Source organism: Netta rufina (genome assembly GCF_964035555.1).
Source record: "Netta rufina genome assembly, chromosome: 10".
Classification (NCBI taxonomy): domain Eukaryota; kingdom Metazoa; phylum Chordata; class Aves; order Anseriformes; family Anatidae; genus Netta; species Netta rufina.
In genome coordinates this window covers 6,672,518-6,686,970 of record NC_140133.1, presented here as the reverse complement: position 1 = coordinate 6,686,970, position 14,453 = coordinate 6,672,518, and the positions used below count along the sequence as shown (strand labels likewise).

The 14,453-nt window shown below is 32.6% G+C and overlaps 1 protein-coding gene across 1 annotated transcript in view; it reads left to right on the top strand.

The window, feature by feature from the left end:
- The window catches only part of ATP2B2 (ATPase plasma membrane Ca2+ transporting 2), a gene marked incomplete at its 3' end in the record, with an annotated part of 270,171 nt that overhangs the window by 182,340 nt on the left and 73,378 nt on the right, over positions 1–14,453 (top strand). The window contains exons 8-12 of the mRNA XM_084293036.1: positions 1,322–1,381; positions 7,818–7,859; positions 9,633–9,797; positions 12,038–12,252; positions 13,953–14,195. Of these exons, the coding sequence (XP_084149162.1) occupies positions 1,322–1,381; positions 7,818–7,859; positions 9,633–9,797; positions 12,038–12,252; positions 13,953–14,195 (725 nt within the window). The remainder of the gene's footprint in view (positions 1–1,321; positions 1,382–7,817; positions 7,860–9,632; positions 9,798–12,037; positions 12,253–13,952; positions 14,196–14,453) is intronic.

The following is a 14,453-nucleotide window of genomic DNA, read 5'->3' as shown; positions in this document are numbered from 1 at the left end:
TAATCTCCAGAAGTAAATTACAGTACATTAAACACTGAGATGCGTGATTTGCTGTTAGCACTTCGTGCTGTGCTGGTTAGTATGAGTATCCAAATGGAATAAAAAATAAGCATGAGTAACCAAAACACTGTTGTTATCATCAGAATAATCAAATTTGCAATTGAAATTTTCATGAATATACTTACACGTGGTGTGTTTTTAAATCCTATATGCTGTTTATATTCTTTTTCCAATTTACCATTTGTAAATAAGACAAGATGATATTTCTTGAATTACAAACCAGTACAATATGAAACAGTCACTATGGGTCAAGGACTGAAGAAGTTCAAGGGTCTCAGTCCGGATTCACTGCAGGACTTTGTGCTCTGTTGTGAGCAATTATCCAACAAAAACAAAGCAAAACTTATTTTATCTATTATTTGCAGAGATTAATTTTCTCTACAGTAGTATAAAAATCCACAATGAAATAATAAAATGTTCTCAAAGTTTTTCATATACCTGTTAGGAAAGATTGCTTGACCAATTTATCTGATATGCAAATAATTGCTGAAAACAAAGTGAGAATTTTATTTTCTGTTACTTTTTTTCATTTCACCACAAAACAGAGGCAATTACATAATGCCCATTATTTGGATTTGAAACAACTCATTACAAGACTATATTTTCCTAGATTGCTTCTTCTACATTTCTACATACAATATGGAAAAGTTTAATGTTTCTCCTCAAATCAATGTGCAACTAGGTTTGTACAGGACACAGATTGAGCCAGCACCTTAGACTGAGCTGTGCCAGCAGTAATACATTGTAATATATAGCATTGCATCAAATGCAAAGTATGAAATGTTGCAGATACAATGTTGTATGCAACATATTTTAAAAGTACTGATACATTCCACAAATTTATTTACTTAAGAGAAATATTTCAATCATTTTAATATTTCCGTAACTCATAATTTAAGTTAAAAAAAAAATATATAGAGAGGACCATACATAGTGTGTACAATTAGTTCTTACTAACTGCAAACTTGGTTAAACATCTTTCTTGTTTGTTTAGTTGTTATTATAATTATTCCATGTATGATTTTTTTGCCTTTGTAATGACATTTTGATTTTGAAATTTATGTTGTGTTGATTAATTTAAAACATTGATTTTGGTGAAAACAAAGCCACAGTATTTCATAAATGTTTTTGCTTTTTTTCATTTGCATTTGTTCATATTGTTATTATTTATTATTTATTGTGGGTTTTTTTTGTTTTTTTTTTTTTTTTACCCATTATTACTCAGTAGATTCTTCCCATCCCTCCTCCCACCCTCCTTCAGCCACAGATGGTGCAGCAGGTGCAAATGCCACTGATAATGCAAATGCCAGCTTAGTCAATGGTACGTCAAGAACACCTAGCTTGTTTTATTTGATAGATTTCTCTCCTTACTATATCAGATTCCCTCTTTCTCTTATGAACTGCACAGATGTTTTATGTGCATGTCATTACCCTCTGAGAGCTCCTTTTCCACAAACTCTACAGAAGCTTATGAGATGCCACAAAGATGTTATGACTGAATTACTTCATTTACATAGAATTAAGCATGGGAGAAGAACAAATAGGAATTATGATCTCTTTGCCATTAATTAAAATTGCAATTAAAAGGAACAGTTAATAAGACTGTTTTCAAAACTTTTGAGTTGCCTTTACATAAAGTTTCATTGTAAAACACATTTGTCAGCACAGATCTGAAGAACACCATGATAAATGGATTGTACCTTCTTCTGATGTGGCACTCTCATAAGTATTGATATAGTCTTCATGTAGCTTTGAGAAATAGTGCTGGGGTCAGGAATCTGGCTCAATTTCTACTTGCAGTGCTTTCATAAAAAAATTCTGCTGCTTTCAGCATCTTTTTGAATAGAGACTGACAGCAAAGCAAAGCTTTGTGAATGCCCTTAGACAGTGATCATCTAACGAGCCTGTTTGCACTGACTGTGTGTATATTTATATTACTGTGGTCAAGTCTGACTACCTCTTAATACAGCTTCTTGACCCCACTTGTAGCATGGAGGTATTTCAGTGTCTCTTCTAATAGTCTAATTTCAGTGTTAAATAGAATGGGTCAAGATTAGTCTAGGCATTAGAAGAGCTATATTTTTCTGGTCATCAAATACATTAGTCTATATTTGCCATGGAGACCTTTCCTTCTTGTACAGCACCAGTTACCCAGACATTCTATTTTTCATCACGTTGGTGACAATTTATTTTTTTTTAATGTGGGTCAGTGGTTTGGGCATTATGTATGTAACGTTAGTTTCTGACACAGCATTGCCAAGTACTAAACAAGTATTAAGGTCTACTACTGTGAGAACCTTCTTAAAGCAATGGCATCGTAAATCCTTTGAGCCTAATTCTAAATAATTTGATTATAACTTAAAAGAAACATGTAACCAGACTTAAAAATTTCCCTCTGCATATTCTAGGTTTGCTGGGAAACTAGGATTTCCAATTCTGACATCTCACTGCAGGGCAGATTTTTTTTTAGTAAAACAGGAGTAGCAACTTTTTTTTGAGTCTCAAAATCTTGTCTGTTTAACTTTGGCAGATGAGCTTTCGAGAACACGAAGTCTTGCACCCAAAAATGTCACAAAAGCTTGAAGGATCTAAAGCAGAACTGCAAAACTTTACTGTTTTCCAACAATATAGGCAAATTCAGAAAAAAATATTAATTCTTCCTACAAGTCCCATCTCTGTGTTATCTCTAGACCATCCTGGTTCCAACACCCTCATTTCAGATTCCTTAGAGACCAAGAACCAGGAAATGAATGAGGACTGTTTCATTTTCCATTCCTGATGGTTCTACTTCCTTGTGTGTAAAACACGTCTGTGCATACAACAGTCTTACCAGATGTCCTCCTCCTGTCCCACTGGAGATTGCATTATTAAATTTTGCTGAGTACTAAGTCAAGCATCTGCTTAAGTGCTTTGCTGGTTGAAAACCATTGCTCAGCAGGAGGCAGAAATGAGTCCTGAGTTATTCTAACTCAGTCTCTCTGTTAGCATGATTTAGCTGCTTGGTAAATATCTGTTTTGTTTGGTCTAAATGCCTGAATTTCCTATGGAAATTGAGTGCCAAAGGATATTTAATTAGTGTGTAAATTCAAGTAAATATGGGACTTTCAGACTTTCTATCTTCTCTCCCACGAGAAACAGCAGTTATTGTCCCTGCTTATCTCAGAGCTGTAGTTTATATACTCAGTTCTTTTCAGTGCACAAGGTATAGAAGTGAATTGTTTGTGCAACTGAACATTTTTCTGCTTTCACCTCTTCTGAAGTGAGGCAGTTAAATGAATTCTGCACATCTTTGATCAACATGTAGAGAAGAAACTTTCTATAATTCAACTTTCTTGATGGTGTGTTCAGAGGAGAACCATGACAGAGAGCAGAGTTAAATTTTAGTGCTTTGAAATTGTCTGGGAAATTGCCAAAGTCTGGTTTCTGTTTATACTATGCATTTTTCTAGTCAGTAGTGATGATGAGTTGAGAATACTTAAAAGGTAGGTATGTTTTGCAGGGGGGTTGGAGGAGAGAAAGGAAGGAAAGAAGTTCAAAAGTGAGGAGATGAAGTTCTTGTAGCTATTTTTCCAACCTAGATTAAATTATTTTTTTCAATAATGCCTTAGAATTTTCCCTGAAATATAACTGGAAACAAGCATTTTTACCTAATGTCTAATATCTCTGTGTAGAACATACCTTCAAATATGAAAAAAAATATATGCTTGAATAAATACTTAGAACAGGAAATTATGTTGCTTGCTAGTTGAAAGTCAAAACATTACAATTTAAAATAAATTGATTTATGTCTTAGTTACCAGTATTCAGTTGACACAAAAAAATGCTTTTTATTTTCGGTCAGTGATAGTGATAAAGGCATGTAGGCTTGTGATGCATCCTGTTGTTTGCCACCTGCTATATAAGGAACTATCACATACCAGTAGTTATTTCTAGTAGTTGAAATGAAAATGCATAATTTTCTGATGGTCCTTTTTGTTAAACAAGCAAAACAAACAAACAAAAATATATATATTCAGTTCTTAAAAGGTTACAAGTTCAGGTTATAAGAAGATCAGAAAATTTTACAGAAAGGTAATAATTCATGAATTTTCGTCTGTTTTAATAGTACAGTATTTAGAAAATATAAATTGTTATAAAGTAAATATGGGAAGAAGCAGTGATGTTTGTTTACAGCTTGTTTATCCCAAATATGATTTGGTTTGCAGAAAGCAATGGTGTTCATTGGCCAGCCTTATTCCTAAATCAGGATTTCATTTTTTGGGGGTCTGTGTGTGTGTGTGTCACAACTCATATATTTTTTAAATTAAAATTATAAATTATAAGATAAAAAGATATTATAATTAAGATTATAAATTATAGAAATACCATACCAGACTCAGAGAAAAATCTCAGCTGATATACTTCACATCTACTGCTAATTCTAGTTCTAGCATATGTATACTTCTGTTCTTTTTCTGCAAAGCAATTTGCAGTTTTAATATATTTTAATGTATTCCCTGAATTGCAAGAAGAGTTATTTAGTGAATGCATAAAATAATTATCTAAAACTTCCTATTTGATCAGTGGCATCAGAATTATTCTTTTGTAGTTAACCCATGTTTTACAAATGCATTGATTCTGACATCATACTGCATGGAAGTATTCCTAATGATTCACTTGAAATACGTCACTTCTTCCCCTATATATAGATTTGCAATGTGCGTCTGTTCTTACTAGCTGCATAATATTACTGACTTGAAGAGAGCTGCAACTCATTTCTATTGCAACACGAGACATTTTGGAAGATCAGTAGGGTATTTTCTTTTTTTGTTCTATCACAGAACATGAGAATATAACTAGGTCAGCTTCTTTAGGTGATTTCAAGTTGTTCTTCCAATGAGAAAATAATTTCTATTGCCAGCAGTAGGATTTTGTTATTTTGTTTCATTAACTCTTCATAAAGAGTTGATGGGAGGGAAAGGGAAATCTTCTGTGGAAGGTTTATTTGCTGAAGTAACCTTTTGGGCATAAGAACTTCGGCATTAGTGATGCCGTGGGTATGTTCCAAGTAAAGAGATGGGAATTTTCATCAGGTAAAGGCAACATGCAAAAAAAAAAAACTTTATTTGAATCCAAAATTTTCATTGCAGCTGCAGAACTCAACTCCTATTAAGAGGCTCCGTAGTCTTTTCTAAACTTTCTGATTTTTTGGCCTTTCTCTGAAAAGTGGTAGAAATAAACGCAGATTAATTCCACCAGATTTCAGGGCACACCATCCCTTTTATTTACTTATTTCCAAAAATAAAAAAAATACAAAATTATATTAAAAACATATTTCTGAGGAATTCTATATTGCATTTAATATAAAATATTAATACTTACTAATCCTTTTTGTTTTTCTAAACAATGCACAAAGGTCAGAGAGATGGGTTAGTATTTCTGGTCCTAGCACAAACTGAAAGAAAGATTTCTCAGCAGTAGTGATTCTGTCATCTTGATTTCTTTCTTCATAATTTGTATTCAAGTGGAAACTCAAGATTCAAGAAATTATAGGAAATAATTTACTCCCCTTTACTGTATTCTTTCCTTTATCATAATTACTTATTCTATTTTATTTTAAATATATATATATGTTTACATTGTTGTTAATGATTGCCCATTTTGTAGGTAGTGAGGGTAGATGAATTCTTAATTTAACTCATTACAAAAATTATTATGCCCCTATTAAAAAGCAAATATAGATAATAAAGTTAAATATTTTGGTTTACATGGAAAACAGTAGCGCATTTTGTGTTTGCCAGTTTGAAGCTCTTTTTTTTGTTTGTTTGTTTTTGTTTGTTTTGCTTTTAAAAAAAAAATAAAATTGAAGAATCTTTAATTCTACTGCTTTAAGGTTTTGAACTGCGTTCAAAAAAAATAAACTGTAAAGCAGAACACAGAGCAGACTACGTCTGCTCAAAATTAATGTGTCCCAGCTCTTAAGGACGGCTTTTTCCACTAGCTAGAAATCTGAATCTCTGGTGATGTTTTATGTCTTCCTCTATCTGTATTAAAAAGCATTCTAAGAAAAATAGTGATAAGGCAGATATCAAGTTCAGCTGGTTTCTTTTGTTTGTTTGTTTTGTTGTTGTTGGTTTTTTTCCCCTGCAATTTTTAGATGAAGCAAAAATTTTTGAGCAAATATCATAATGAAAACAAACTTGTTTTTGCCCAGGGTCATAGATTCCTGGGAAGACATAGATCTTTGGAAGATAGTTATCACTTGTTTTTCAAATCATATTATAACCAAGGTGGGAATAGAGTTAAAAATAGACAAGCAGTTGATGCTATATAGTCTACTTCAGCAAACTTTAGTAATCCATCTGAGTACTGAGATCATTATATGTAGCACAACATCTATTCCTTTAATGTAATTCTACACTTTGGAATTTCTCGGTGGCTGTAGCCTATTAGCCTGGGGTGCAATGTCATTTACAACCTATTTGGCCATTTTTGCTCTTTTTAAGAGAATCAAGTCTTTAGTGATCCCCAATTACTGAACATACAAATGTGTGAGAAATGCATCTTAGCACTTCACTTTTGCTACTATGTATTCACAGCGTAGAGTGAAAAAATTAATGCATGTATTGAAGCATAATATCTGCTGCTTTACCATGCATGTTAATTTCTTCTCTGTTAGCACAGGAAGTCTGAAGAGCAGGACTTAACTGCTGTGATTTTTGTTAAGAAACTCTAATGATACTTTATATCACTGAAACTCTAATGATACTTTGTGTCAAAAATCCTGTGAAGAAATTTTAACTATTAATTTTCCTTAGTATTATTTTTCTATTGGCCATTATAGCAAACTATAAGAAGAGGATGTCATCCATTTGGAATATAATATTTAAAAAATTCAAACAGTCTGTTCCAAGAGATTAATTTATCACTGTGACTTTTTCACAAGTTATCCCATCAAGAAATTTTGATATCATTTTTTGATATCATTTTTTGAAACTTGATATCATTTACTAGTTATACCAGAGTTTTGTATGCTCTAACTGGTATTTTTACCATTTTAATTTAATATACACTTTCAAATTTATTGTCAGCTTTAAAGAATACAAATAATGATTTAGATATGGTAAAACAAAATGTAGCTGAAATATTAAATTGTAGATTACAGATGCATTTGACATTCTCTTTAGGATAAATCTGAATATAGGATGACCACCTGGCACTCATATTTGCAGGAGTAACTTGCTAAATAATATTAGTACGGAAGATGCCATTTTACAGTTTTATTTATTTATATTTATTAACGCTTATTTATGTATATATATTTTTTTTAATTTATGAAAATAATTTATTTAATTTGGGCATACATTAAGGAGGTCATGCTCTATACTACTGTGTGCCAGATTGTAACTGTGGTTTTATTAAATACTAGATATCTGAAAGTTCTCTTCATGTTTATTATTAAAATCCTACTTTTTAGTAGATTCCCTTTATTAGTATCAGCTTAACTTCTGCAATTTGCTCCAAAAAATGTAATGATATTTAGTATTTTATGTTACAACATTGAACTTGACTGAAGTTGCTTGAATGTGTCCAGCTAAGTTGTCTATGCTTCTAATAAACATACGTGTATAATAACAAGGGCTACTGATCATCAATAAGTATCTGTAACATGCTCATTACTTTTGTCTGCCTTTTTTATTTAAATTCCCATTTTCATGTTCTGTCTTGGGTGAAGATTGTTTACTGTCTGTTGTCTGTTGAAATTTTTCATCATATAGGCAAAATGCAGGATGGGAATATGGAGAACAGCCAGAACAAAGGTAATCTTCTTTCCTATTAAGCAGGTTGTGGATTTTATGTTTAGCATATGTAGGTAGATTCTGTTAAAAAATAAAACAAGAGTTTGTGATTTGTGCGTATATGTAAAAATGGCCCTATTCAAACAATGTTGAAAAAAGATCCTACCCAAGAAATTCTACAATTTTAATTTATAGAATTTTGATGTATCAGATATTTAGGATAGGAAAATAACATTATTTCTAATAAGATGTTTTTAAGAGACGCTGTCATGTCACGAAGCTCATTTGGATTCATTTTTCTTGTGCAAGTTATGTATGCTATGTATCATTAGTGAATTTCCAGCCCTCTTTTTGATATGTTTGGTCACCTGTGGTGTTTAATGACATTGTATAAACATATTTTTAATTGCAGGGAGAAGGTTAAAAAAAAAATAAAAAAAAAAGGAAACTTTAATGCCTCAGGTTATTTAGCAATGTAAAAGTGTGCTATAATGAAAATAAAAGGAAGATTAAGAATATTAGATGTTTCTTCATTAATGTGCAATCTCAGGAAGAAATAGAAATAAATATTTTGCTTCCTCTGAAGAAAAGTTATGTTTCCATGTTTTGTTAAATAAGAGATACCAGATGTCATGATTTCTTTAGATTATGCCAAGTAAGTAAATTAAACTATAATTTTCTCTTCTTTTCAGATAATTCTAAACTTTGCAAAGGTGGTAGATCAGAAATAGAATAGATAAACTCAGTTGTTAGTGGTACAGAACCATTAAATAAAATTATACTAAATGAATACATTTTAAAGTTAAACAAAACAGTTAGATTTCCAGGTCAGATAAGCATAATTTTGTAAAAACTGTTCAGGAATGTCAAAGCTGAGCAGATCTGTTTCATCTCATTCTGTTTAATTTACTTTTGTCTCCTTTCTATACAAAACTGACACATACACATATATAAATTGGAATGTCTTGTTTTTTTTTTCTTTTCTTTTTAATTTAATAAAACTCTTGCTTTTTGATACTAAAAGTTTCCTTTAGCATTAGCATTCTTTCAGGAATGTATGCTATAGCCTGTAATTATTTATTTTTTATTTTTAAATGGGATAATTATGATGGTTTTGCTATCTGACCTGATGGTCAAACTACCTGACCACTGAATGCTAAGGAAACCTTTTAAATCTGGTATTACTCTAGAATAGCGGTTCGCAAAGTGTGGTCCACAGGTTACAGAGGTGCCTGTGCAGGCAAGCAGATCTGTTTGTGGAGAGTCCATGGAACCACACTGCTTTTAAAACATTGTCATTAAAAGTAAGATTATAAGAGTGCATTGTAATCTATGAGGCATACCAAAATTTAGTGAATTATAGATAGTCAACTTGCTAAAATGTTTGAGATCTGCTATTCTAGGAAATCCTGCAGTACTGATGTACTGTTACTTGCCAAGTGTTTTGCAACACATTAAGTGATATATATGTGTATAACACAGAATATCATTGGCTATAAACAAACAAACAAAACCAAAAGTAATGGTTTTCCTGGTACTCAACAAATGGTGCGTCACATATTCCCATGTGTGTGAAGTGCTCATGGGTACACTTGTACATTTGTGCCCCTGCGGAACCCCCCTGGGTCCTCATGTGGGCATCTGTCTGCTGTGGGAGCAAAGGGTAATTCTGTGCAGAGTTCCAATCATCAGCCCCAACAAGGGGTGTTGCTGGGGGTATTCAGTAAGTATCAACACTAAAAGAAGAAGAATGGAGAACAGTTTTGGAGTAACAGTTTTGTTCTGCATTATTAGCCAAGCAGCAGGACGGGGCTGCTGCCATGGAGATGCAGCCACTGAAGAGTGCAGAAGGGGGAGAAGGAGATGACAAAGACAAGAAGAAATCCAACATGCACAAGAAAGAAAAATCTGTCCTTCAGGGAAAGCTGACTAAGCTGGCAGTCCAGATAGGAAAAGCAGGTATGACTGGATAAATGTCTGAATAGCAGTGTGTTAAAGTAACAACAAAGGGTTTCTAAGCAAGGTATTCTTAAAAGAGTAGTACTTTATTACTGCAATATTAGAATTGGATTGTCATAGTACTGTTCTGAGGACAGTAGATGGTACTGAAGATCTTGTATCTTCAAAAGCTCAGTTTTGATCATCAAGAAACAGAAAGCTTTGGCCAACTTGGAATGTAATGAATATTTGAATCAAAATGAAATGTAGCTTACTTGATACTCCCAAGTTCAGTAATTACATGATATTTAATTTCCTCCTCCCATAGAACTTCTAAGTACACAGTTTCAGAATCTCTAATATCATCTCAAAATGTCACTCACAATATTTCCCTCTATGGATTCTGAAGTCGTTCTATTCTCTCTTAATATCCATGTTCATGCCTTCTATCCAAATATGACGTATCTGTTGACTGTATCCAGTACCATCTGGTCCCTACTGTTCAATGTCCCTTCTTCTCCAACATGCAGGTAGAAAGTTAAGATCTTTCGTAACGACCTAATGTTCATTAGGTTGTGTTTTTTTTTTTTTTTTTTCTCTAGTAGTACTAAAGAGATCTTGGTCTCTAATTCTACAGATCCCTGGCTGTGGCCATACAACAGAATCCTAACTTCCTCACCTCTGTTGAATCTCCTTTATACTTCTTTACCAATCTCATCTTTACCCCTACTGTTCCTTCTAATTATTTTCACTTGATTACACTTAGCTGATCACAGAACCCCATGATGCCACGTCTGTCTCTTTGCCTGAACAGTGCATTACTAAGAATTTCCGCTTATCAGCTTTTAAATATTCAATTTCATATTTTGCCCACTTTCATATTCCACAAGCTTTTCTGTTTTCTTGATAGGTGTACAACAGTATGCATTGATATAAAAACATTTCATTTTTTATGATTATTAACTTCCTAGACTAAGTATTTTTCTACATTGCTTTCTGCTTATTACTTTCTCTGGTGTTTTGGAATGCATATAGGTGTCATTTTTAAAGTAACAGTACAGGTCTTTCTAACCATACTGTGACAAGTAATATGAATTGAATTAATTATGGCCTCATTTTTTTAACATTATTTTTCATTAGGCAATCTATGGAAATGTCTTTTATTGCCATAAAGATTTACCTGTAAAATATTTTAATGGATTTTCCTTTATCCTCTGGTATTTAGCGGTCTCCCTGAGTTATCTGTTTCTGTTAACCTTAACATCCTTTAGCTTACCTTTTTATTTATTTATTTTTAACTTCAGTCAAGACGTGGAATTCACAGAATCCTCCTTCTATTGTATGATCTCATTAGACAGAAATCAGTATATTCTGAAATGCAGGCTTGGCTTCTTATTCAAAGCCAAAGAGCACTAATCATAGCAAAGCAAAATAGATGTCCTAATGGCAACCAGTTTTTATTTGTCACTTAAATCCAGGAACATAACTGTGCAGGAGAAATACTATCTTAGCAAAGTCTGTGTCATCAAGAGAGCATACAGATCCACAGATCTTCTTAGAATTCTGTGAAATATTTATTAGTCTCTCACGTGATATACTTTCAGTTTTGTACTGTTTTGAGACTCTCCTCACAAACATATGCACTGTTTTCATATGTCCCTTTGAAAAGGGAAACCTTGGAAACACTATTATTAGTCATTTTTTTCCAGAAGACCAATTACATAACTGTGGACAATTATATATTATTGTTTTTGACTGGATACCTCAGTCTAAAATATTCTACATAACAAAATAAACTAAAAGATACTCCTTTTCCCTAGCCTCTCAAGATAAACTTATTTAAAAAGAAAGACGAGTACATGTTGTTTCAATATTTAGACTAGCAAACTAATGTACTAAACTTGAAAAACTTGGCTTAATCATCAGGACTCTAGACTTACCGGGAAGTTTTAAAGGCAGCACTGAGATGGTGCTTAGAAATGGTGCAGCAGCATCCTGCTGTTCTGAATTGAGTCTCTTTACTCATCGGAATGTATGCCCATTGTAATTGTATTACAATAATGGTTTATGTTGTAAATATATTATAGTAATGTTTTCCTTTACATTGTATGATTTACTATTATTGGTAGTAGTGGTAATGTAAAATCTCATGTAGAGTAAGAAAATATTTCCATATGAAACTCAAATACAAATTTCTAATTGCATGTTTTTGATTATATGGGGTTTGCTTCTTCATAGTAATTGATTATTTTTATTTTCAGGTTTGGTGATGTCTGCCATCACTGTAATCATTTTGGTACTCTATTTTGCCATCGACACCTTTGTGGTCAAAAAGAAACAGTGGCTGCCTGAGTGCACTCCTGTCTACGTTCAGTATTTTGTTAAATTCTTCATTATTGGTGTTACTGTACTTGTGGTTGCAGTTCCTGAGGGACTTCCACTTGCTGTCACTATTTCTCTGGCTTATTCAGTAAAGGTAAGAGACATTAAAAATGGGGGAAATAATACTTTTCTGTTGAGTTTGCTAGTACATTGTTCTTCAGCTTTTATCAGCTTTGATTAAAGTTGATCTGTAAATTAATGCCATTAAAATGTTAACGAGAGTGACATTTCTTTACAGTACTACTTTGTTTTATTTTGAAAGTGTTTATGACAAAAATGAAAATATGTATACAAGCCAATATGCATCTTTAAAACTACACAATGCAGGAATTTCAAACAGTAGAAATATCCTCTTAGTTTACATAGCTACCAGGTATTTATTGAGCTGGGTTTACTTTGAGAATACTCCAGTCTTTTAATATAAAATAACTTTGTCTTCAAACTTGCTTTTACAATAGTAAAAAGTTTTAACAAGGATTTTAAGTTCTCACTATTATTATTATTTTATTTCAAATAAAGTAAGGTTTTTTCTTAAATGTGGTTGTGGATGTTTGTAGTTAATGTAAATGATTTGGTTAGGAAATTAAAGAGGATTAAAATACCGGACTTACAGATTACTCCAGTATAAGAGTTTTCTCAGATTGCTTTAGCAATTTATTCAGACTGGCCTTATTCTAGGAATTCTAGAAATCTCCATTGAAAATTCTGTAGTTTATTTCCATTTAGCATGTAAAAAAATAACATAAACATCACAAAGAAATAGCTTGATTTATTTTTTAGGCAAATATCATTAACAAAAATACTCAAGAATGTGATTTTTCTAGAAGAGAATGTAGCTGCTTTAAAAATATTTCCCCTTCTCCTTATGCCCTTCACCCAGTAAATACAACACATCCATGTGTATCTATATTTGCAGTATCAAATTGTAATATGCATTTGCTTTCAACTGGTGATACAGTGCCCTGAAAGTGTAAGACACTGTTCTGAAAGTAAGGGTCAGGTGATTGGGCACAGAATTCTTTAATAATGAAAACATATAAACAAGGATAACATCTGCTTCCAGGAAGACTGTATGTCTTGTGACAAATATGCACTGTGGAATGGTGGTGGGGTTGTTGTTGCTGTGGTTTGGCTTGGTTGGTTTGGTTGGTTTTCAAGATGTGTAGTTGCTCTATGTACTACACAATAATGTACTGGCATTGGACATGGTATTGAAAAGAAGGATGAAATATTTGACTAGCCACTCACGGTTAAAATAAGAATGTGTCTGGAGGATAATATCTCACAAAGAATTCATATTCTGTGCAGTTACAGCAGTTACAAATTTTGTTCTAATAGGTAACTTAATTTACACTACTAATTACTCTTGATGTTTAGTTTTAATTCTAATTACACTAATTCTTTATGTTTAGGAGTTCAGCTGAAAGAAAAAATCAAAAGGAAATATAAAAAAATGCATAATTTTATAATATTTACTATAATGATTCTGTTTAAAAAAATCCTGTTATCTTCAGTTACTTTAGCTAATTTATTCTGTTCTACCTATATCTTAGTTCCATCTTTTTTCACATATATATATTTTATTTTATTCTATGTCATTTTATCATAAGCAAAATTATTTCAAGATAATCATTGGTTGTCTGTAACTAGGACTTTTATTACTGGACCAATTAAAGTTCTGGCTGAGCATTACATGCTAATGAACAAGACTGAATATATGTTTTTATCCTTTGCATAACTGATTAAGATTTGTCAAAGCAAATCTTGAATGTATTTTATTTTGCTTTCTTTCAGAAAATGATGAAGGACAACAATCTGGTCCGCCACTTAGATGCTTGTGAAACTATGGGTAATGCTACGGCCATCTGCTCCGACAAAACAGGGACACTAACAACCAACCGGATGACAGTCGTCCAAGCCTATGTCGGTGATGTCCACTACAAAGAGATCCCTGACCCAGATTCTGTACCCGCCAAAACCCTTGAATTGCTGGTAAATGCTATCGCTATCAACAGTGCTTATACTACAAAAATTCTGGTAAGCTGGGCTTTCTGTCACTAAAATGAAACATGGCAGGAGTTATATTTTTTTAAGCGTTGTTAATTTCTTAACGTCCTGTTGTTGATCATCAATTGTTAAATACTGTTGAGGTCCTCAAAATGAGAGCAGGTTGTAAAAATTATTTGTCTTATGTGTGGGTGGTTGTTTTTTTTGTGTGTGTATGTGTTTTTGTGGTTGTTTTGTTTTGTTTTTCAGATTAGGATTATACTTGTACATACAAGACCATGCTATATT